Here is a 24,410-nt window from a genome sequence, read left to right on the forward strand (position 1 = left end):
CGGGGTTTCACCATGTTGGTCAGGCTGGTCTTGAACTCCTGACCTCAGGTGATCCGCCTGTCTTGGCCTCCAAAAGTACTAGAATTACAGGTGTGAGCCACCATGCTCAGCCAAAAATGCTTTTCTCATAAAGTTTTTGGGAGAACAACTGAGATAAAGCATGTAAAGTTCTGTGAGAGAGGCCAGGACAGCAGTAGGGAGGCTGTGTGTGTGTGTCTGTGTCCATGTAATTCATTCCCCTTTGAAGGGGGCCAGGTCCCCAGACTCCCCCCCTGGTCTGGCATTCCTTCTGCTTCTTGGATGTAAAATCCAGAAGTGCCCAGGACTGGGACAGGGTGACCCTGGGGAGGCCAGTCTGCAGGAAGTGGCTGAGCCAAAGGACAAATAATGGGTGGATTGGGCTGTGATGAAGAGCCTGGGTGAGAGACCTGGGGTCCCGGGTTTGGGAAAAAGGAGGGGCAGGGGGTGGATACCCCAGAGACTCTTCCTGTGTCTGTCCTGGGTTGGCACACCAGAAGCCCTGTGCTGGGGAGAGGCGGGCGCCCTGTGGTGCATGACCAGCCTCCTGGCTCTCCAGGAAAGATGCTGCTACAGGGTTTCTGGAGGTTAAAGAGGTCCGTGAACCCAATCTGTCGCTGCTCCCAGTCTTGTTGGCTGGTGTTATAAATAAAGTTCTGGTGCCACAAAATAAATAGCACTCGCATATAAAATTTTCTTTTTTTTTCTTCTCAGCAAGGCAATTTACTTCAGGTCAGGAGTACTGAATACCCATTGTGTCTTTTCCCCTCAATTACCCGGGAGGAACCATCTATCGTCCTGTCCTGAAGGGAGTTCCTCGTAGGTCTGGTCGGACCTTTGCATGATAATTAATTAAGATTTAGATCCCCTGTTAGGAAACCTGCTGTGTTAAGAGAATTTTCAGTGGTTAATGTTAAATCATTTTTTTCTAACAGAATAGCCTCATACTTGAAGGTTCTAGAGTCAGTAAGCTACCTTTTTTTTTTTCCTTTTGACTTAGGATAGTTCTGACCTGATGAGGTGTGCTCACACAGTGAGGTTTCCTCTGAAAGTTATTTTTCTACTTTCTTCTGTTAGCAAAGCAGTTGCTGCTACAGATTGAATGCATTTGGGCCATCTGCGGGTTACTGGGTTAAGGAGTTTTGATTAGGGAGGTTATAGGTTGTCAGTGGCCTCAGTGCTTTTGGGCTACACCCTTGTTTACACTGACAACAAGGTGGTATTGGAGTGTTATAGGGTCATGGAGAAGACCTTCAATTATCAATTATATGTCTTAAATTTACCCTGGCTTTTAAAGGAATAGGGTACACTGTTTTCTCTTTACTACTTCTCTCTCTCTCTCTCTCTCTCTCTCTCTCTCTCTCTGACTCTCTGTCTCTCTCTTTCTCTCTCTTACTCCCTCTGTCTCTCTCTCTGCCTCTCTATCTCTCTCTTTGACTCTCTCTTTCTCTTCAACCTCCTCTTCCAGTTTCTCTTTCCCCTCTGCTGGTCTTTCCCTGCCTCTGCCAGCTGCTTATGCTGTTGTTCTCCCCTCTCCTTCCCTTTCCCCTAGGGAAGGGACCATCAGGAGTGGAGCTACTTTTTCTTCCCCTGAGAAGAAAGGAAAGGGGAGTTCTGAATATTTTTCTTACTACTGGAAGTTTGTGTGAGGTTTGACCCCCTGAAATTTGTGGAAGGCTCAACCCCTCAAACCAGGGGTGTCTTGCCTCGCCTGCCCCAGAAGGCTGAACCCCTCATATCAGAGGGTGTCTTGCCTTGCTGCCCTGGAAGGCTCAACCCCTCAAACCAGGGGGTGTATTGTCTTGCTGCCCTGGAAGGTTGACCAAAAGAGGTCAACTACTTCTATCTCTCTCTTACTACTTCTATCCCTTCCCCGCTCTGCAGGTCCCTTGCATACTTCCCACTCATGTTGTCCTCTCTGGCTGCTCCCCCAAGGGAGAATTAGGCCCCTCTTAGCAGTGGCATTCTGGTGTAAATCCCATGGCAGGATCCTTCCTAAGCCATATGAGGTAGCTACGGAACAGTGGAGAGGACCCACTCACTCCATCCAGCAGTAGGACTTGTCACCATCCACATGGACAACACTGCAAGTAGGGTTGTTTGTGATCATTCATGCACACACACATTTAGCCTTCCAGAAGTTGACCACCAAGGAAGTACTTTACCAGCTCCTGCGGCTTCTCCTTCCTTGGTCTGCGCAGAGTCATCGTGGCAGTGTGTGAGGATCCTTTACCCTAGGTTGCCTGCTGGTTTGCTTCCGAGTTGCTGAGAGCTCACTGAGTGAGTCCTGATTTCTCACCCCTGAGGCCGTCACAAGAGGGTGGGGCATGCCTCCACATGAGAGAGAACCAGAGACCACCCCCAGAGGGGAATGTAATCACTGGCAAGCCCCCAAATTGTTATAAATAAAGTTTCAGTGCCACAAAAGAAATAGCACTAGAATATAACATTTTCTTTATTTTTCTTCTCAGCAAGGCAATTTACTTCTTTTTTTTTTTTTTTTTTTTTTTTTTTTGAGACGGAGTCTCACTCTGTCGCCCAGGCTGGAGTGCAGTGGCCAGATCTCAGCTCACTGCAAGCTCCGCCTCCCGGGTTCACGCCATTCTCCTGCCTCAGCCTCCCGAGTAGCTGGGACTACAGGCGCCCGCCACCTCGCCCGGCTAGTTTTTTGTATTTTTTAGTAGAGACGGGGTTTCACCGTGTTAGCCAGGATGGTCTCGATCTCCTGACCTCGTGATCCACCCGTCTCGGCCTCCCAAAGTGCTGGGATTACAGGCTTGAGCCACCGCGCCCGGCCTGGCAATTTACTTCTATAGAAGGGTGCGCCCTCACAGATGGAGCAATGGTGAGCACACACCTGGACAAGGGCATGGAAGGGGGGTTCTTATGCCTGACCCACGTTACTGCTGCTGCTGTGTCCTTTCCCTGTTGGCTAGGGTTAGACCTATAGGCTAAACTAATTCCGACTGGCTACTTTAAAGAGAGTGACAGGGTGAGTGGTTTGGCGGGAAAAATGGTTATGGCAGAGCAGGAAATCAGAATGAGTCAGGGTGAAGAATGAGTCAGGGAGGAACAGGTAATCAAAAAACGTTGCTTTATGAGGAACTTAAGTTTAAAAGTAGAAGACAGGCCGGGTGTGGTGGCTCATGCCTGTAATCCCAGCACTTTGGGAGGCCAAGGTGGGTGGATCACGAGATCAGGAGATCCACACCATCCTGGCTAACACAGTGAAACGCCCTCTCTACTAAAAATACAAAAATTAGCCAGGCGTAGCGGCGGGCGCCTGTAGTCCTAGCTACTCCGGAGGCTGAGGCAGGAGGATGGCGTGAACCCGGGAGGCGGAGCTTGCAGTGAGCTGAGATCGCGCCACTGCACTCCAGCCTGGGCTACAGAGCCAGACTCCCTCTTAAAAAAAAAAAAAAAAAAAAAAAGAAGGCAAACAATTGAACATACTGACATATTGATTCTTTGAAGAGACATTTAGAACTCATATCTAACAGCTGGCGTGTCTGGCAGGGGGCTCCGGCTGGGGCGCAGTCTTGAGCATTTGGGGCTCTGGGGTGCTCGGGGCAGAGGCTGGGCCGGGGCTGTGGCGCCCAACCGGGGCTAAACTCAAGCTTGGGAGGTCGCCCACGCGAAACAGTAGCCCTTCCTGACCTGCCTACTCGGCTTGGCCCGGAGCGGGACGTCGCTGGGGGCCATGCCAGGCGGGCCGCCTCTGACAGCCCCTGGCGCGCTCCGCCGCCCCTCCCGCGCAGGCGGGCGTGGGATCCCGGCTGATCCAGTCCGGGTTTTGCGGCGGAGCTGGCAGTCCGCGCGTGCGGCGGCTTCAACTGTCGTCTTAGGCAGCAGCAGGCTGCGGGGATCATGGGGCAGTACGAGCTGTGGGCCGCGTTGCCTGGCGCCTCCGGGGTCGCCCTGGCCTGCTGCTTCGTGGCGGCGGCCGTGGCCCTGCGCTGGTCCGGGCGCCGGGCAGCGCGGGGCGCGGTGGCCCGGGCGCGACAGAGGCAGCGAGCGTGCCTGGAGAACATGGACAAGGCGGCGCAGCGCTTCCGGCTCCAGGTGACTGCCTGAGAGTGGTGGGGTGGGCGCGGCCTGAGGGTACACGCAGCAGCACTTTCAGCCGCCAGACCCGCGGAGGGACAGCGGGGCGGGCGGGCAGAGCAGATGTGTAGCTTTCCAGTATCTCTCCTCGCCCTAAGATATTCCGCACTTTGTAAGCCAGGTAGAGCCAGGGGGAGGAAAGGAAACGATAGTGTCAAGGCAGGTCGTGGAAGAGGCCTTCCCCTCACTGGGTCAAAGAGGAGTTTTGCTTTGTGCCAAAGAATCTTACTGCCTATTGGAATGCAAAAACCCAAGCGTGACAACCAGTAGGATGCTAGGGGTTGAGGACTTTGGAATCGCAGAGTGTAATGGCCAAGGGAATCTGGAGAGCTTAGAAGTGTTTTTTTTGTTTGTTTTGTTTGTTTGTTTGTTTGTTTTTTTGAGGCGGAGTCTCGCTCCGACTCCCAGGCAAGAGTGCAGTGGCGCGATCTCGGCTCGCTGCAACTTCTGCCCCCGGGTTCAAGCGATTCTCCTGCCTCAGCATCCCCAGTAGCTGGGATTACAGGGGCCCGCCACTATGCATTTTTAGTAGAGACTGGGTTTCACCATGTTGGCCAGGCTGGTCTCGAATGCCTGACCTCAGTTGATACACCTGCCTCGGCCTCCCAAAGTGTTGGGACTATAGGCGTGAGCCACCGCGCCCGGCCGAGTTTTCAAGCTTCTTGATTTGTGCATTTGGATCCTAAGAGGGAGCCGGACAGAAACTTGCCAAGTGCACAGGGAGATCTTGGCAAAGCCAGGCTAGAAGGGAAGTCTCTCTGGCTTCTGCTGCCGGCCTGTGGTGTCCAACCCCTGGCAAACCCTTTCCATGAGCAGGTTCAGTTCCAGCCCTCCCTGGGTGGTCTGTCAACAAACTTTTCTTCTCCCTGCACTGCCTCTGGATCACCTCAGTATGTGGGTTTTGGGACGTGGAAGGGCCTGGCTGAGGGTTTGGAAGACGTGGCTTGAAGAGGGGCTTTTCCTCCGGATGTGTGAAGCACAGACCCCAGGTAAAGCCAACATGCTGAACTCTGGGAAGTGGTCTTATGTGCTGAGAGAGGGAGGGCTTGCTGTGTGTGGGACCTGACAGGTGGGAAGGCTTTCCAGGTTGGGAACTGCAGGATTCAGGAGGGTGTGCCTGGGTGGGAGACAGAAAGAGTCACAGAAAATTGTGTTCAGCAGATGTTCTGCAAGTGATTTTTGATTTGGGGCAGAGCTGGAACTAGAACCTAGGTCCCTGGCTGCACTCTTCAGCCACACTTTCATGAAGAGGAACAGGAGAGAGATATGACGAAGGCACCCTTGCATGCCAGCCCAGGGTGTAGCCTTGCATTGAAGGGGGCCAGCCCCTCCACACCTGTGGGTATTTCTCGTCAGGTGGGACGAGAGACTGAGAAAAGAAATAAGACACAGAGACAAAGTATAGAGAAAGAACAGTGGGCCCAGGGGACCCGCGCTCAGCACACGGAGGACCCGCGCCGGCACTGGTCTCTGAGTTCCCTCAGTATTTATTGATCACTACCTCTACCATCTCGGTGAGGGGGATGTGGCAGGACTATAGGGTAATGGTGGGGAGAGGGTCAGCAGGAAAACATGTGAGCAAAGGACTCTGTGTCATAAATAAGTTTAAGGAAAGGTTCTGTGCCTTGATGTGCATGTAGGCCAGATTTATGCTTGACTTTACACAAGCATCTCAGTGCAGTAAAGAGCAGTATTGCTGCCAGTATGTCTCACCTCCAGCCATAAGGCGGTTTTCTCCTATCTCAGTAAATAGAACGTATGATTGGGTTTTACACCCAGACATTCCATTCCCAGGGCGGAGCAGGAGACAGATGCCTTCCTCTTATCTCAACTGCAAAGAGGCCTTCCTCTTTCACTAATCCTCCTCAGCACAGACCCTTTACGGGTGTCGGGCTGGGGTACGGTCAGGTCTTTCCCTTCCCACGAGGCCGTATCTCAGGCTGTCTCAGTGGGGAGAAACCTTGGACAATACCTGGCTTTCTTGGGCAGAGGTCCCTGCGGCCTTCCGCAGTGCATTGTACCCGTGGGTACTTGAGATTGGAGAATGGCAATGACTTTTACCAAGCATACTGCCTTCAAACACTTTTTTTAACAAAGCACATCCTGCACAGCCCTAAATCCATTAAAGCTTGAGTCAACACAGCACATGTTTCTGCGAGCACAGGGTTGGGGCTAGGGTTACAGATTAACAGCATCTCAAGGCAGAAGAATTTCTCTTAGTACAGAACAAAATGGAGTTTTTTATGTCTACTTCTTTTTACATAGACACAGAAACAGTCTGATCTCTTTCTTTTCCCGACACGTGTTGTGTTTTTGGCTGGCTGTAATGTATGAATTTACTCCAAACCATCCCTGGGGCAAAGATATCTCATATTTATTTAGTAAGATAAAAAATATATCTGGTTCCAGCCTCCACTCACCAAGCTGGCTGAAAAGTCCACCATCAGTCCATTTTTAGGGTTTCTTAATGGGAGGGCCCTGGTGGTCAACCCAAATTGGCCATCTCCCCTACACAAGCACAGGTTCTTCACTGTCTAGTTCCCCTCTCTGGCTGGGCTCTGGAGGCCCTCCTTAGAGATCTTCCTGTTTATCCCTGGCTCTGTGCAGCCAGCTGAGTTCTGCCAGCTCCAAGAGCGGCGTGGGCAGCACTAGCAGGGATATGCTCACAGTTCTTGCCTGCAGAACTCCCCTCCTGGTTCCAAGGAATCCACCTGGCTAGCAGGGGTGTGGGATGGTAGCAGGTTGGGTCTTCCTGCACTTCAACTCCAAACAGCAGCATCTGTATGGTTTTCCTCTGGAGCAACTGCTCTTCATTATTTTTACGAGCAGATTATTCCAGACAGAAGTTTTGGCTCTGAAACTTGGCTCTTTCAGGAGGAGAAGCGGAAAATTACCTTTTGGGTTTCCAATGACTGTGGTTTTGAGTAATCAGCAAAGGGGCGGGGTCCTGATTGACAATAGCTTTGTAGGCTTTGAAGGAGGAGTAAGATTTTTTGTTTTGTTTTTTGTATTTTGTTTTTTTGTTTTTTGAGACGGAGTCTTGCTCTGTCGCCCAGGCTGGAGTGCAATGGTGCGATCTCGGCTCACTGCAACCTCCACCTCCCAGGTTCAAGCGATTCTCCTGCCTCAGCCTCCCGAGTAGCTGGGATTACAGGCGTCCGCCACTATGGCTGGCTAATTTTTGTATTTTTAGTAGAGATGGAGCTTCATCATGTTGGCCATGGCTGGTCTCGAACTCCTGACCTCAGGATCCACCCGCCTCAGCCTCCCGAAGTGCTGGAATTACAGGCATGAGCCACCGCGCCTGGCCAATGCCTGGCTGATTTCTGTAGTTTTAGTACAAATGGTTTCGTCACGTTGGCCAGGCTGGTCTTGAACTCTCTTTTTTTTTGAGATGGATTCTCACTTTGTTGCCCAGGCTGGAGTGTACTGGTGCAATCTTGGCTCACTGCAAGCTCTGCCTCCTGGGTTCAAGTGATTCTCCTGCCTCAGCCTCCTTGGGTAGCTGGGACTACAGGTGCCTGCCACTACATCAGCTAATTTTTGCATTTTTAGTAGAGACAGGGTTTCACCATGTTGGCTAGGCTGGTCTCGAACTCCTGACCTCAGGTGATCTGCCTGCCTCGGCCTCCCAAAGTGGTGGAATTACAGGTGTGAGCCACCACTCCCGGATTCTTAGCTGTGTCCAAGGAGGACACAGCTGGATGAGGGGGTACCTAAACACCTGCATTTTCACAAAATAGTTCACCTCTCTCTAAACTCTTGGGCAACTCTAGAGAAAGGTGTGTTTCTGGTAATTCTGTTGACCCATTTTTTTCCCCACCCTGTCCCCTGAATAAGTTTTGGTATCTTTTTCTAGACTGAAGAGAAGGACCACCATCAATAGAATAGTATAGCTGGGAGAGACATCACAGAACATCTATTTATGCCCTTATGCCTTTGTACATGCAATTTGGTTTAACCCTGAATGTTTTTTCCCACATCTCCTATAACCCGCTTATCAATCCCGCTGGCACTGTGGTTCAGCAGAGAAAACAACACAGATGGAGGAGGGGCGATGCCCCCTAAGTGATTGGTAGAGTATCCCTCTCTTGAAAAATTGTGCATGCAGGTGGCCACAGGTTTAGACGTTACCTGTATACTATACTTCCCTGCATTCTCCACAAAATCAGGTTTCCACATGTTCACCGATTGGCCTCCTGGAGGTGCAGACTTACTTTGGTGTCTAGGAGAAAATGTCTCAGCTGCCTGACACTAGTTGAAGATTTAAAAATAGCTGTTAGCAACTGTGTCATTAACTGTCAACGGGGAAGAACATAGGAAAGAATGAAAATGTGTGCTGAGCACAGAGGGGAGCATGTTGATAGGTGCTAGCTGCCATGCACAGGGACTCTCTGGGCACCTTGTTCACTACAAGGTGATGGTGATGGGAGATGGTGACCGGACTGTCGGGTGGCAATTATCCCAGGGTGGTGAATGCTCTGCTGATTTCGACATCCTTCTCCATACTCTTAGGCATTTTAAAAAACACAGTGAACCTATATTTATATAAGAACAAAAATAAAGCAAAAATTTAATTTTCATTGTGAGATGGGAAAGTCAAGATGCAGTACTGTGTGTATAGTATGATTCCTTTGTGCAAAAAGGAATATATATATAGACAACTGTTGACATGGTGGGTTTTTCATAAATATTTTCTTTTCCTGTAAGATTACACCAGAAACTGTTAATTATAGTTTTCCTTTATAGAGGAGGGACTGTGCAAGGGGAAGCAGGGGTGGAGGGAGTGCTCACTTTTCATTTTGTATACCTTTAAAAAATATATTAAGAGGATTATCTGGTGTGTTTGGGGAGAAATCTTGAACCTATTTTTTTTCTTCTTTGTAGCTCCCTGTGTTAGAAAAAAAATCCAAACTAAGTGTTGTATCAGTTCAATGAATTCAGGGAAGTGCTCCTGATACTGAGGACATCAGGGGCAGAGGCTGTGGCATGTGCTTGGAGAGGGCGGGCGCCAGGCTCTGGGGTGTGGGGGGTGGAAGGGGGCAGTGGTCCCTGGGTGGGGAGAGGTGCACAGGAGTCTGAGAGGAACACAGCTTGGAAGCACCTCCTGGAATATGCTCTGGAGCCTGTGGTGTGATGAGATGGGGATTTGAAGGGGAGAGGCAAGGCCTGGTTGGGTTTTGCACTGTGTGGCCATCAAGGGAAGTGTGGGCTGAAGGGGCAGGACCTGGGCAGGGCAGCAGTTGGGTGGCCCCGTGTGACCCAGGTGATAAGGATGAGTCTGAGGCCTGTTGAGGGGATGGAGAGGTGACCATTTTTCAGAGCTACTTAGCTTGGTGACTGGATGCAGGTGGGGGTGAAAGGGAGGCACCAGAAGGACACCTGTTTCCTTTCCTGAACATCTGGATGAATGGCGTGGCCTCCCCTGAGTACAGGGTACAGGATACACAAGGAGGAGATGGTTGAAAGTCGGGCAGGTGATGAGCTTAGAGGAAGGACAGGGAAGGTGGACAGGTGACAGGAATAGCCCAGTGAGCTGGTTTGGGCTCCATTGCCTCAGGCTGGGTAGGGGATCTGGGGGATATGGGATGGGTGGAGAGCCTGGAGTCAGAGGTGCATAGGGGAGGAGTGGAAGCCAGGGTAGGGGAGGAGGGTAAGAGGGGAGGGGAGGAGGGGAAGGGTAGAGGGGAGGAGGGGAAGCCAGGGGAGGGGAGAAAGGGAAGGGCAGAGGGGAGGAGGGGAAGCCAGGGGAGGGGAGGAGGGGAAGGGTAGAGGGGAGGAGGGGAAATGGGGGAGGGAAGGAGAGGAAGTAGGAAGGGGAGGAGGGGAAGCAGGCCAGGGGAGGATGGGGAGGAGGGGGAGGGGAGGAGTAGAAGCAGGGCTTGGGGGGTGGGAGGAGTGGAAGCAGAAGGAGGGGAGGCCCTCTCCCAGAATCAGAGAGGGAAGAGAAGGTACCCAGAGCTCTGTCTCTCCCCACATCTGGCATCTTCTTATCCTTCAAATCACAGCTGACACGTGGCTTCTTCAGATAGGCCTGCCCACCCTAAGTCAGTGCCCTGTCATTTTTGTCACAGCACTCCATTTCTCTGCTGTCTCACGTGTATCATGCATGATCTATCTATTATTTAATTTGTTTATTTTCTTGAATGTAGTCTCTGAAAAGGGGCCATGTCTGTCTTGGTTACCTCTAGATGCATAGCCCCTAACCTGGTCCTTGCCATACAGTAGATTTCTGGAACATGTTTGTTGACTCACTACATAAATGAGTGACAGAAGCAGTAGCAGAGAAGCAGAGGGAAACCAGGAGAGTGTAGTGTCTCCAGGTCCAGGAAGAATTGAAGAGAGCAGGCGTGTGGCCTCAGTACTTTCGAAGGTCTCACTGATATGGAGTAAGATAAAGAGGCAAGTATCTGTTGAGTTTAGCAACAAGGAAGTCTCTGGTGACCTTGACAAGAGCAGGGGAGGGTGGGGTGAGATATGGTGGCTATGACTCAGTGTTTTTTATTTTTTATTTTTATTTTTTTGAGACTGAGTTTTGCTCTTGTCACCCAGGCTGGAGTGCAGTGGCGTGATCTCGGCTCACTGCAACCTCCGCCTCTCGGGTTCAAGCGATTCTCCTGCCTCAGCCTCCCGAGTAGGTGGGATTACAAGTGTGCACCACCACGCCCGGCTAATTTTTGTATTTTTAGTAGACACGCGGAGTTTCACCACGTTGGCCAGGCTGGTCTTGAACTCCTGACCTCAAGTGATCCACCCACCTCGGCCTCCCAAAGTGCCGAGATTACAGGAATGAGCCCACCTGGCCAACTCAGTGTTTACTCACTAACCCAATACCCTTGAGGAGAGGCCGTGCACGGTGGCTCACACCTGTAATCCTAGCACTTGGGGAGGCCAAGGTGGGGGCAGATCACTTGAGGTCAGGAGTTCGAGACCAGCATGGCCAACATGGCTAAACCTTGTCTCTATTAAAAATACAAAAAATTAGCCAGGCATGGTGGCAGGTGCTACTCGGAGGCTGAGGCAGGAGAATTGGTTGAATCCAGGAGGCGGAGGTTGCAGTGAACCAAAATCACACCACTGCACTCCAGCCTGCGTGACGGAGCAAGACTCTATCTCGAAAAAATAAATAAATTATTGAAACAAACAGACAAAAACAAACCCAATGCCCTGGGGAAGGAGGAAGGAGGAACTGGATGGGTGTTTGCAGTCAGGCTGACCCCAGAGACTCTGGGAGCCCTTGAGGCCTGGCAGACAGAGGTCTGCCTGCGTTTGCCCAAATGTGCCTCCTCCTGGGGAGAGCTCCTCCCTCTCCATCCTTCCCATGTGCCACCCACTCACCACACTCTGTTTTATTGTCTTTATTTCTCATTGTCTAAAACCTCATCTGTTTGCCTGTCATCTGCTCACCCCGCCCCTGCCCTGTGTGAGCTCACTTGGACATGCCTTCTTGTTCATGGCTGAACCTCAGCCTAATGTGGTGCTGGGTACGGAGCAGGCGCCTAACACACATCTGTGGAATGAATGTGGAAACACTCCCTTTTGGGGTGTGGCCTTCAGTCACAGACCCAGCCTCCCAACATGGGGTCTTCTTGTTTTTGCCCTTCCCTGCTAGAGGTTGGCAACCCCCTGGGCAGTGTTCAGAGCTGCTCTGTGGGTGTGGGGATGGCATGGGGTCAGGTGCAGGTGGATGGCTGGCGGGCAAGAAGGCACCTGCCTCTGAGCCTGTTTATCTGTGTAATGGGAATGGCAGTAAGACTTAATCAAAACATGGATGACATCAGCGTGGTGCTTGGCACACAGAAGGCAGCCACTGCTGGTGTATATTTGTAGTGGTTTAATCATCAGTCTGGAGCTAGGCACAGTAGCATGTGCCTGTAGTTCCAGCTACTGGGGAGGCTGAAGTGGGAGGATCGCTTGAGCCCAGGAGTTCGAGTCTAGCCTGGGCAACACAGCCAGACCCTGTCTCTAAGGGGGAAAAAAAAATACCTGGGCAGGTTGGCTCGCTGGGCACCACTTCAACAGGCTTCTGGAGGAGATAGAGCTGCATTCTCTAGGTATGGCAAACAAGGGCCTGCCCAGGCTGGGCCATGCCAGAGCTGCTGAGGCATGGGCCACTGGTGTCTGCTACAGGCTCATGAGACTTCGGTGAGTAGGGGACTGATCTGAGTTTGTCCCCCACAGAACCCAGACCTGGACTCAGAGGCGCTGCTAGCCCTGCCCCTGCCTCAGCTGGTGCAGAAGTTACACAATGGAGAGCTCTCCCCTGAGGCCGTGCTTTTCACCTACGTGGGAAAGGTAAGGCCAGCCAAGGCCAGCTCCTCCCTTTCCCCTCCCACTCTCTGCATAGGCTGTGGAGAAAACTTGGCCTGGCCAGGCGCGGTGGCTCAAGCCTGTAATCCCAGCACTTTGGGAGGCCGAGACGGGCGGATCACAAGGTCAGGAGATCGAGACCATCCTGGCTAACACGGCGAAACCCCGTCTCTACTAAAAACACAAAAAATTAGCCGGGCAAGGTGGCGGCGCCTGTGGTCCCAGCTACTCGGGAGGCTGAGGCAGGAGAATGGCGGGAACCCGGGAAGCGGAGCTTGCAGTGAGCTGAGATCTGGCCACTGCACTCCAGCCTGGGCGACAGAGCGAGACTCCGTCTCAAAAAAAAAAAAAAAAAAAAAAAAGAAAACTTGGCCTGGAGTTAGTGAGAAAACCTGGCCTGGGAATTAGTCCTGCTGGGTGCCATGGTGGGACCTACAGTGCCAGGGACTGCCAGGGAAGGAAGGAACCAGAGCGTGTGTGTGTATGTGTGTGTGTGTCTGTGTGTGTGTGTGACACTGAGCATGCTGTCTTAGCTAGTAACCTGGCTTTTAGCCCAGACTTCCCTCTCCCTCCCGCCTCCACCCCATTGGTCAACAAGTCTCTGGTCTGTTCCTTTTTTTTTTTTTGAGAGGAATTTCGCTCTTGTTGCTCAGGCTGGAGTTCAATGGCGCAATCTTGGCGCGCTGCAACCTCCACCGCCTGGGTTCAAGCAATTCTCCTGCCTCAGCCTCCCAAGTAGCTGGGATTACAGGCTTGGGCCACTACGCCAGGCTAATTAAAACTTTTTTTTTTTTTTTTTTTTTTGAGACGGAGTCTCGCTCTGTCGCCCAGGCTGGAATGCAGTGGCGCGATCTCGGCTCTCTGCAGCCTCCACCTCCTGGGTTCAAGTGATTCTTCTGCCTCAGCCTCCCGAGTAGCTGGGAGTACAGGCATCCGCCACCACATCCAGCTAATTTTTGTATTTTTAGTAGAGACAGGATTTCACCATGTTGGCCAGGATGGTCTGGAACTCCTGACCTCCAGTGATCCACCTGCCTCAGCCTCCGAAAGTGCTGGGGTTACAGCTGTGAGCCACTCTGCCCGGGCCCCGACTAATTTTTTGTATTTAGTAGAGACGGGGTTTCACCATGTTGATCAGGCTGGTCTCGAACTCCTGACCTCAGGTGATCCACCCGCCTTGGCCTCCCAAAGTGCTGGGATTACAGGTGTGAGCCACCATCCCCGGCCCCTTCTTTTTTTTTGAGATGGGAGTCTCGCTCTGTCACCCAGGCTGGAGTGCAGTGGCATGTTCTTGGCTCACTACAACCTCCACCTCCCGGGTTCAAGTGATTCTCATGCCTTAGCCTCCCGAGTAGCTGGGATTATAGACGTGCACCCCCATGCCTGGCTAATTTTTGTATTTTTATTTGGCCGGGCTGGTCTGGAACTCCTGACCTCAGGTGATCCTCTGAAAGTGCTGGGATTATAGGCGAGAGCCACCGCACCTGGCCTGTTCTTTTACCCAGCCCTCTCCTATATCCATCCCCTTTGGCCACCCTGGCCTGCCACCACCATCTCCCTCCATTCCCAAGCACCATCCTCCTGGTCAGTGCCCTCTTGTGTCCCCAGCTCTTCAGGCCATCTCTTGTACTCCTCCTCTGTGTGTGGCATCACCTCTGGACAAGGCCTTCTGGAGCTTGGGGTGTCAGCAGCTCTGCACTGGCTTGGGTGGGGCTCCTTTACCTGGAAGGCTGTTTCCCTCTTCTTTGCCCCTCTCCATGCCATGGGCTCCCCTGGCTGAGCCTTCAGGGCTCAGAGCAGGAGGCACCATCTTCCATTCGCCGCCTGAGGCAGGGTTTCCTCTTCCAGGCCTGCTCTCATTCTAACAGCACATTTCTCATCACAATGTCAGGCTTGTCTTCTCTATCTCTTTCCCATGTGGGGTCTTTGTGGACAGAGCTTATCTATTTGTCTTTGAACCTTAGTGCTCAACATGTTGCATCTCACATAATAAATGCTCAAGAAATATGCTTGAAAAGAAAGGGAGGGAGGGAGGAAAGAGGGAGAGACAAATTGTGCTTTGTGAGTGTGGCCTGCATGATTTCTTGAAAGGTCGTATGTGACCCCTAGGCAGGTGAATTGTCTGGGTGCAGTGTATGTGACAATGCTGTGGGGGCTGCAGCTGAGGGAGCGAGAGCATGCTGGGCTGGTGTCACTGAGAGGGGCACATACACAGTCTCAGCAGATGGTCTTGCTTCTTCCCTGTCAATGTCCCTGAAAAGGCTCCTGCCCTTCCTAGTTAATCTAGTCAATCTGGTTAGATTGGCCTTCTCTGTTCCTGCCTCGGGTACCCCAGGGACAGATTTTGCACATGCCCAAATATGGCAACACAGCCCACCCTGTTTCCCCCAGATGACCCCCAGGAGTAGGAGTATTTACTGAAAGCTGCATCCCACTCCGCCCTCACCTTTCCTTCTGTAGGACCCTGTGTGGTGCGGTTTGAGCATTGTAGGCAGATTTCCGCTATTAGCATGTTCTTCCCTTTTGTCAAGCTCCTACTCCATGTAACTTGATTATCAAATTCAAGAGTTCCTGGGTAAGGGGAGGCTTGACTGGGCTACGTGTGGGGAAGGCGTGGGGTAGAGGAGAGAGTGCTGGGCTCCGGGAGGCAGGAGTCTGGTCTAGCCCTGCTCTGTGGCGCCCTTCAGTGTGACCAGTGACGAGGGCTGCCCCTGTCTGGTTTCTGTCTGCCTCACTGGGCAGAGATGTGGCTTGGAGGAGGTGGGGGAGTGGCCAGTGATCATTTTCCTCCCAGCTAACCCCCTGCCTGGGGGACATCTGAGGCCAGTATCTTGCTCCCTTGAGTGTCCTGGTTGTGCCCTGGTCCTGGTTGAAGGCCAGAGACAGCCAGGATGAGGCCTGGGCCAAATGTCACCAGTGAGGCAGATGCCGGGCCCTAGGTCATCCTCTGTGCCCCAGGCTCTGGGCCATGTTGCTGGTTCCCCTCTCCCTGGGTATACTTTAAAAGGCCAGTTCTACATGATGTATATTTCACCACAATGTTTTAAAAAGGCCAGCCTCCTTTTACCTTATGTCTACTTCCCCTTCCTCAGGCCTGGGAGGTGAACAAAGGGACCAACTGTGTGACATCCTATCTGGCTGACTGTGAGACTCAGCTGTCCCAGGCCCCAAGGCAGGGCCTGCTCTATGGCGTCCCTGTGAGCCTCAAGGAGTGCTTCACCTACAAGGTATGCTCTGCCTCAGCACCAGGCCTCCATTGTCGCCTCCATCCCTGCCAGCCTGCTTTGTATCTTGGATCATTTTGGGCCCTCAGAGGAGGTATCATGTCCAAAGGCCTTGCGAGGGGACACTGGTATACCTGTCTTGGCCTGTGTGACAGCTGTTAGAGTTGGCCCTGGGCTGCCCACGGGCTCTGACTCACAGATCATGTCCCTTTTGGTGCCCATCCCTCCTCCCAGGGCCAGGACTCCACGCTGGGCTTGAGCCTGAATGAAGGGGCACCGGCGGAGTGCGACAGTGTGGTGGTGCATGTGCTGAAGCTGCAGGGTGCCGTGCCCTTCGTGCACACCAATGTGCCCCAGTCCATGTTCAGGTTGGGTCTTGGGGCGGGGTGGGGCAGGGGCACCGGTCCCAGCATGACACGGGCTGACCCGTTCTTGCCTCCTCCAGCTATGACTGCAGTAACCCCCTCTTTGGCCAGACCGTGAACCCATGGAAGTCCTCCAAAAGCCCAGGGGGCTCCTCAGGGGGTGAAGGGGCCCTCATCGGGTCTGGAGGCTCCCCCCTGGGCTTGGGCACTGATATGGGAGGCAGCATCCGCTTCCCCTCCTCCTTCTGCGGCATCTGCGGCCTCAAGCCCACGGGGAACCGCCTCAGGTAGGGTGGGTGGAGGGCGCTTCTGGGCCCCTTGCTGTGTGACCTTGGCCTAGCTTCCAACCTCTCTGGGCTCCAGGCAGGGATTCGGTCTCCGGGGTTTTGCTGGGAGGAAGCATTACAGTACCACTGGCTGGGCATGGGTCCTAGTTTCCAAAGCGGTAAGTGTTCAGAGCTGCTCTGTGGGTGTGGGGATGGCGGCGGGTGGCCGTTTCCTGTTTCCAGCGTCTTATGTTTCTTATCCAGCAAGAGTGGCCTGAAGGGCTGTGTCTATGGACAGGAGGCAGGTGAGGTCCATGGTGCTCTCCCCTAGGAGGGTGGGGGTCGGCCTGACCCGCTTGCGCCCATGCTTCTCAGGTGGCAGGGCAGTGTCTGGCCCCCAGGCTGCTCTAGGTCTGGATTCCTCCCTCCTTGTCTGCTTACTTCCCTCCCCTCTCTGCCTCACAGTGCGCCCCTCCGTGGGCCCCATGGCCCGGGACGTGGAGAGCCTAGCACTGTGCCTGCGAGCCCTGCTGTGCGAGGACATGTTCCGCTTGGACCCCACTGTGCCTCCCTTGCCCTTCAGGGAAGAGGTGAGCAGGGCTGGGTGGGCATGGGTGTGGACTGCTGAACCTAGACAGCCACCCCAGGGCTTGGAGGCCCTGTCTCCTGAGAACGGTGCCCCAGGGCTCTGAGGCCAGGGCGGGTTGCTCCTCCACAGACGGCCACTAGATGGAGCATTTGGAAATCCACAGGCTTTCAAAGGCGCCCAGCCTCTGCTGCTGGCACCAGGGATGCAGGAATCACTTCCCAGCCCGCTGACCTTCAGCAAACAGCGGCCTTTCTAACAGTATTCCTGTCCACATTTTGGCGAGCAGCATGCCACGCTGCCTGCAGACCCCAGCTCATGTAGCCCGTTCTTGCCAGAGGTAGGCTGAGTGAGCCGGGGTCTGCAGGCAGCGTGGCGTGCTGCTCCCCAGAATACCACCGCAACAGCCTGTTGCCGAGATAGGCTGGGCTTGTTGCTTTCTGTGGCGAGGCAGCACTGTCTTGCAAAGCCTTAGTAGCATCTCAGAGGGCAGGAAGGGTGGGGAGATCTGCTGAGATTTTGAAGTCTGGTTTAAGGTGGATCATTCAACATGGGGGTTGGTTAAGATTGGGTTGGGGTCATCATATGATCGCCCATGTTAAGGATTGGTGGGCATAGCAGGGTGTGGATTTTGAGGCGAGAGGTGTCAGCTGATGCTTCCTGTTGAAGAGTTGATGGGTGTTTCTGGAATGAATTGGAAGGTTATTTGTGCTTATATGTGTTATTTGGAGGAGGTGGGGGAGTGGCCAGTGATCATCTTCCTCCCGGCTCATCCCTTACTACCGGGCATCTGAGACCAGTATTTTGCTCTCTTGAGTGTTCTGGTTGTGCCCTGGTCCTGGTTCTCTCTTTCTCTGTTGGGGTCGAAGGCCAGAAACAGCCAGGTTGAGGCTGGGGCCAGATGTCCCTAGTGAGGCAGGTGCTGGGCCCTAGGTCATCCTCTGTGCCCACTCCAACACAGTGTTCAGGAGCTGTAAAGTTAGATTGGTGTAGACAGAGGAAGAGTGAAGTCACATTAATGTAGACAGTAAGCTGTGTGACGTAAGCCCCATTTCTCAGCAGTCCAGCGATTGTCTATCTTGTACAGACCTCTTGCCCTCGCCCCAGCCAAGGTTGCCTTGGAAAGGTTGAGGGTTTGTGGACAGGAAGGAGATTGGGCCTTGGTGTTTCTTGGGAGTGGGGCAGCAGGGCAGATCTGGGCTGGGTAGGGTGAACTCCCCCTCCTCAGGCAGAGGGAGATATTCTAACCGAACCCACGGCGATAGGCAGCTGCGAAGTCCTTCCTCGGAGAAGAGGAGGAGATGAGGTCCCTGTCTGGAAGTATGGAACAGTTTATCATGAGAGCCAGGACAGGTGGTGGAGAGCCTCAGCACAGAAGACAGGATGCCTGCATTCCAGACCTGTCTTGTCACTCTGCATTGGGTAGCTTTGGGCAAGTCCCAGTCCCATCTAATCTCCCTATTGAGACCTCAAGCCTCAGTTTCCTCATATGACCAGTAGGAATCCTTATCCTTGCTCTGCCCACCTGAGTCACTGTGAAGGTGTTTTATGAAAGGGTCAGATGCAGAAGGGGCTGGCCTTGCTGACTGCAGCCTTGCAGCTGTGTCTGGGGCTGAGTAGTTTCTCTGATCTCTAGGGCTCCTGCCTAGGGCTGTCTTCTCCTGACCTGCCCCTATCCCCTGTATTTTCCCTCCAGATCTACACCAGCTCTCAGCCCCTGCGTGTGGGGTACTATGAGACTGACAACTATACCATGCCCACCCCGGCCATGAAGCGGGCCGTGCTGGAGACCAAACAGAGCCTTGAGGCTGCGGGGCACACGGTATGACTGCAGGGTCCTAGAAGTACTGGCATCTCCTCTCCTCCTGGGAAGCCTTCCTGGTACCCATGACTACTCCATCCCTGGCATCCTGGCATCCCTGGCATCCTGGCATCCCTGGCATCCTGGCACTCTGATGGTGTTGTCATCAGGGTGAACTGAGGCCCTGTGGGACAAGTATATAGAGGGCTGATCAAGAGTATTGGAGGAGTGATTAAGGGAGAATTTCAGCCCTGTGCTGTGTGTTGTGTGAGCACTGCATGCAGGGAGGCTCTTCAGCTGTAGGCAGTGGTGCACAGCTGTCCAGAGGCTCCCAGGGCCATGGGTTTTGGTCTGGTCATTTATACAACTTTATGTGTGGCTCCAGACTTCTCTCATGCTGTGCATTCCACAGTGAGTTTTCTTGGGTCAGTAAGGCTGCCTTTGTGGCTCTAGTGAGAGCTATCATGTGGGCAGAGTTGGTCCAATCCATCCTCAGGGCCACCCAGACAGCATGGGGATCATGGAGCCAGTGGTTAGGTCAGGAGGCCTTACACCCCTCAATCCCTGCAGCTGGTTCCCTTCTTGCCAAGCAACATACCCCATGCTCTGGAGACCCTGTCAACAGGTGGGCTCTTCAGTGACGGTGGCCACACCTTCCTACAGAACTTGTGAGTGATAGTGGGCTTTGGGGTCTTGGTGGGATCAGAAAAGTAGGCAGACCCAGGGGGAACAGCAGGGTGTGGTGATACCTGGATGGGCCTTAGCTGAATCCAACAAAGGCCTGATCACTCTGGGCCGGGACCTCGCTGTCCCTCCAGCTGGGCACATTGACCCTGGAGATCCCTTGCCAGGGTGCCAGCCCGAGGGGAGGAGGCTGGGTTGAATATCTGTGGCCTATCCTTGATCTGAGCTTGTTATGAGGTAGGAGGTGGGCAGGAGGTTGCCTCTCTGTTTGGGAAAGATTTGGGGCAAGGGCAAGATCCAGGCAGGAGGGTGGGGGCTTGGACTTGGGTGACTCCAGGCTCTGTCTGACTTGAGCCAAGTCTTCCTTTTGAGCAGGACCTCAGCTTTCTCTCCTGTAAAGTGGGTGAGTTGGACCAGGCTCCTTTTAAGGGACTTTGCAGAGCTCATTTTTAGGGAAGTTGGTTCCTCTGGGCTGTTTTTAGTCCTTAAAGGTTGTCAGGGGCAGAGGACAGGCCTGTGAAGGCCCCTCCTGGTGATATACCTCTGCTGGATGGACTGGAACCCTTCAGAACACAGTCCTCCTTCCTCCACTTCACCGATGGAGAACTTAGCCCTGCAGCCTGAAGCTTGGCCCTGCAGCTTCACTCAGTCAAGGGCCCAGCCTGTCAAGTTCCTTTCCTTCCCCTAGCAGCCAAGTGTGGTCCAGGCATCAGTGGAAGGGGTCAATCCTCACTCTGGCCCTGGGAATGAGTCCCCAGGATCAGCTGCCTGAGACCTTTCCCTGAGATCTTGAGCCAGAGATAGCCTCAGAGCCATGCTTCATGGGCAGCCCACCCTGGATTGCGCCACCTGTGCCTCCAGGCTGGCCTCCATGTCAAAGGGGAGGTACCCTCAGGGAGGCCTCATCAGGGAGACGTTGCCCTCAGTTCTTAGAGCTCTGAGCTGGGTTTGCTGGAGAGGGATACCCTGAGTCCTGCCTTGGGGAGCTCCCGTGGGTGTGGGTTGGGGCCCAGGCATCCCAAAGGATCAGTAGAAACAAACGGCATGTTTGGAAGGAGGGAGCCGAATCTGGTGAGGAGGAGGTGGACAGTATCCCTGCATAGAGAACGGGATTGCTGTGGGCCGGGTGAGCAAGCCGGGAAGGATGCGGGGATGGGAGTGCCTGGACCCAGCCTTTTGTTTCCCAGCAAAGGTGATTTCGTGGACTCTTGCCTGGGGGACCTGGTCTCAATTCTGAAGCTTCCCCAGTGGCTTAAAGGACTGCTGGCCTTCCTGGTGAAGCCTCTGGTGAGGGCACAAGGAGTAGAGGGGCTAGGATGACTGGGAGGAACCTAGGGCCTCCTATCACGTGATCCCCCATGGCCTTCCTCAGCCTCTCTTGGTTTGGTCAGGCATGGCCTCCTCTTCCCTCCAGTCCCCACCCAGATGGCTCTCCTGCCCTGTCCCCTGCGATCTTCAGCCAACCTGCATGCTGAAAGGGGGGCTGACCTGGGCCCTGGGGGGAGGCATGGAGGGACAGGTCCCCAGTGGCTTGACCTGAAGAAGATTGACACCTGCCGTGGCCCAGAGTGGAGTCACCGACCCTGCATCTGTCCTGTGCAGCTCCCAAGGCTGTCAGCTTTCCTCAGCAACATGAAGTCTCGGTGAGGGTTCTTCTGTGCCCAGCTGCTGCCCCTGCCTGTCCTGACCCGAGTCTGGGTCTGGGTAGTTTCTGACAGGAAAGGACTTGAGGGAAGTAGCCTCTGAGGCTAGAAGTGGCCCAGGCAGGGGGGCAACCTTTGTGGCCTTCAGGTGGGACTTTGAAGTTGTCTTGGCAAGGTCCAGTTCTGGCCGGAGAACAAAGGCCTGAGGGGGACAAGAGGATGGGGGAGTTGGAGGAGAGGAAGTTGACCTGGCTGGGGTGTGGGTGGAAAGGACCAGAAAGTGGGGGTTGGCCTGGGCTGGTGGTGGGGCACCTGGGAGAGATGCTGCTGTTAGAGATCTGAGCTGACCTGAGCTCTGCCAGGTCCTACTTGCCTCTTAGTAGCTTGGGCTGGAAAAGCAGGGTGTACACTGCCCCATTTCAGGCCCTGACATCCCGTGGACTCACTCCTTCCCTCACCACCAGGCTTCAGGACTGGCGGCATCTATGGCCTCTCCTGTGTCCTGAGGGTAGCGAGGAATGAGGCCTGAGCTAGTCCTGGCTCTGCTGTGGAGTCACCAAGTGACAGCCTGTGCCCCTCTGGGGCCTGATTTTCTCATCCAGACAGTAGGGGTCTGAACTTCCCTCTCAGCTCCCATGGGGTTGTGAAGGGTCCACGGAGGGGTGAGATCTGGAGGGTTGGCAGTAGGGGTCTGATGTCGCTGATCTCCATGGCTGTGACCATGATGGCTGGTGACCACACTCCTTCTGCCCAGGTCGGCTGGAAAACTCTGGGAACTGCAGCATGAGATTGAGGTGAGACCAGAGCCTCTGGACTGGAGCAGGGTGCCGGGGGGAGGGTGGAGTTGGACAGGGCACCCACTAACAGGGTCTTGCGGCCACTGCCCCCACGGGGCTCCCAGACTGGCCTGTCGTCCCCCTTCCACTCCCTGGACCACCACTCGGGCCCAGCTCTGGGACCCTTACTTGCCCAGATGCCCATCCTTTGCGGCTGGGTCAGCCCAGGGCCCCTGTCCTGGCTGCCTTTTTGCCCCTCTGGAGCTGCCTGTGTGTGGCTCCGCCCCAGCAGGAAGAGGCATGTCCACAATTCATCCTGGAGGCGGAACGAGCGATGCCCTCTGAGAAGCAGCACCGCCTGCCCGGAGCACCTGTGTCCCACTGTGGCTCCTTTCAGATTCAGGGGGAGGTGCTGGGGCCAGAGCCACCCTAGCCACAGTCCCTGAGTTAGAGAGCCTGGAGGGGGCCAGGTCTGCGTGCTTTCACCCAGTGCGCTGTGTCCCCCACAGGTGTACCGCAAAACTGTGATTGCCCAGTGGAGGGCGCTGGACCTGGATGTGCTGCTGACCCCTATGCTGGGCCCTGCTCTGGACTTGAATGCCCCAGGCAAGGCCACAGGTGAGGCCCGACACCCTCCCTGTCCCTTCTATGAATCTGGCCATGTGCCCTGCAGGGCTGCCAGGAAATGGAAGAAGAGGAGCCCTCGGGGAGGACCCTGCCCTTGCGGGGGCCCACAGTCTGGCTGGCTGGAGACATGGGAGTCATGTGGGATGCCCTGGCAGGGTTTGATTTTTCTATCATCAGCACTATTCAAGTTGGGGACCTTGAATTACGGAATCTAGTTTGGGGAGGTGGTGGTTTGAAGTCCAGGTGGGATTTAGATAAATCAAAAATTTAGGGGCCAGGCGCGGTGGCTCACACCTATAATCCCAGCACTTTGGGAGGCTGAGGCTGGAGGATCACTTGAGCCCAGAGCTCAAGAGCAGTCCAGGCAACATAGTGAGGCCTCTGTTGCTACAAAAAATAGAAAGATAAGCCGGTTGTGGTTGCATGTTCCTGTAGTCCTGGCTACTCGGGGGGCTGAGGCGGGAGGATTGCTTGAGCCCAGGAGGTCGAGGCTGCAGTGATTTGTGATCACACTACTGCGCTCCAGCCTGGGTGACAGAGTGAGACTCTGTCTCAAAAAAGGAAGAGGAAAAGAAAACAGAAACAACATTCCCAGTGGGGAAAGTACATGGGCAAAGGCATGGGGCAAGCATCAGTGGGATGTCCAGCCTGGCCCTGAAATCTAAATTCCTGGGCTTTGTCACTCAGACCTCAGTCCTGGGAGAGAGCCTCTCTGGCTGTAGACACAGGGTGCCATTTCATACGAGGTTTGACTCAGGCCCAGAGCTGGCACTGAGATTCCTGGGGCCTGCTGCAGCTGCTTGTGTTGTGTTCCAGGGGCCGTCAGCTACACTATGCTCTACAACTGCCTGGACTTCCCTGCAGGGGTGGTGCCTGTCACCACGGTGACTGCTGAGGACGAGGCCCAGATGGAACATTACAGGGGCTACTTTGGGGATATCTGGGACAAGGTGCTGCAGAAGGTGAGGACTGGCCTGCCCCTCAGCTGAACTCACTCCCCACCCTGACTCTGGCCGCTGTGGAGGAAACAGTACCAGTACTGCGGGTTTGCCAGCCTTTCTTAAACAAGACCTGAAGGACCGTGGCCTGGCCCTGCTTTGCGGCCTCTCTCTAGCTGGCGTGCTTCCTGGGCCTGGGAGTGGGGAGTCCTGCCTCGCTAACCCTATCCTGATGCCTGTGTCCCCTATAGGGCATGAAGAATAGTGTGGGGCTGCCCGTGGCCGTGCAGTGCGTGGCTCTGCCCTGGCAGGAGGAGTTGTGTCTGCGGTTCATGCGGGAGGTGGAGCGACTGATGACCCCTGAAAAGCAGTCATCCTGATGACTCTGGCTCTGGAGGACTTGAGACTCACACTCTTTGCAGCCCAGCCTAGTCAGGGCACAGCTGCCCTGCTGCCACAGCAAGGAAATGTCCTGCATGGGGCAGAGGCTTCTGTGTCCTCTCCCCCAACCCCCTGCAAGAAGCGCCGACTCCCTGAGTCTGGACCTCCGTCCCTGCTCTGGTCTCCTCTCTTCGTCCTGATCCCTCCACCCCCATGTGGCAGCCCGTGGGTATGACATGGGCCAGGGCCCAACTAACAGTCAAGAAACAGCTCCTCGTCTGTGTGTTTTCTGGGTGTCATCGTGAAGGTGGGGGTTGGAGCCTGTTGAAAGTAGGGATGGCTTGACCATGCAGACCCAGGCTCCAGCCATGCCAGTCTCCTGCTCCACAACCTCCCCTGGTGCTCATCGCCCACAGGAGGGGTGCAAGCTTGTATCCCCCAGCACTTCAGCCCTGCCCCTCCTCTCTCACCTATACTAAACCCTGCTCTGCTGGACACTGCCCTTGGTCTCCTTCCTTCCTCTGCTCCTTTCCCTGCCTAGAAAGCTCTTTCTGTTCCTCTGCTTTCCATGCTTTGAGACCTGGCTCAGATTCTTCTCTCTCCAGGAGGCCTTTCCTCCTGTCTCTGGGCCCTGGAGTATATGGGCTGTTTCTTCCCAGTCTGCCTTGTGTGGTGGGTATTGGGGGG

General features: G+C 54.3%; 1 protein-coding gene across 2 annotated transcripts; it reads left to right on the top strand.

Moving 5' to 3' along the window:
- Positions 1-3,806: 3,806 nt before the first annotated feature.
- FAAH (fatty acid amide hydrolase) lies at positions 3,807-23,995 on the top strand. Of its 2 annotated transcripts, none has more exons than XR_647462.3 (15): positions 3,807-4,080; positions 12,304-12,417; positions 15,525-15,659; positions 15,891-16,024; positions 16,102-16,308; positions 16,552-16,592; positions 16,753-16,877; positions 18,570-18,695; positions 19,245-19,342; positions 20,546-20,645; positions 20,773-21,001; positions 21,756-21,795; positions 22,287-22,395; positions 23,221-23,366; positions 23,594-23,995. XR_647462.3 is itself a non-coding variant. In XM_003891815.4 (15 exons), the coding sequence occupies exons 1-15, from the start codon at positions 3,886-3,888 to the stop codon at positions 23,720-23,722; spliced, it is 1,740 nt and encodes a 579-aa protein (XP_003891864.1). In that variant the 5' UTR covers positions 3,807-3,885; the 3' UTR covers positions 23,723-23,995. The 2 variants fall into 2 exon arrangements, 1 of the variants encoding a protein (XP_003891864.1); XM_003891815.4 differs by having other exon boundaries at positions 20,961-21,001.
- Positions 23,996-24,410: the final 415 nt, after the last annotated feature.

The sequence above is a fragment of the Papio anubis genome, chromosome 1 (genome assembly GCF_008728515.1).
Source record: "Papio anubis isolate 15944 chromosome 1, Panubis1.0, whole genome shotgun sequence".
Taxonomy (NCBI): domain Eukaryota; kingdom Metazoa; phylum Chordata; class Mammalia; order Primates; family Cercopithecidae; genus Papio; species Papio anubis.

Bases quoted from the DNA above. Each gene is read 5' to 3' on its own strand.
- FAAH (XM_003891815.4), top strand. From the start codon at position 3,886: ATGGGGCAGTACGAGCTGTGGGCCGCGTTGCCTGGCGCCTCCGGGGTC. The intron at 21,002-21,755 runs GTGAGGGTTCTT...CCTTCTGCCCAG, and splicing joins CTCAGCAACATGAAGTCTCG to GTCGGCTGGAAAACTCTGGG. The intron at 22,396-23,220 runs GTGAGGCCCGAC...GTTGTGTTCCAG, and splicing joins TGCCCCAGGCAAGGCCACAG to GGGCCGTCAGCTACACTATG.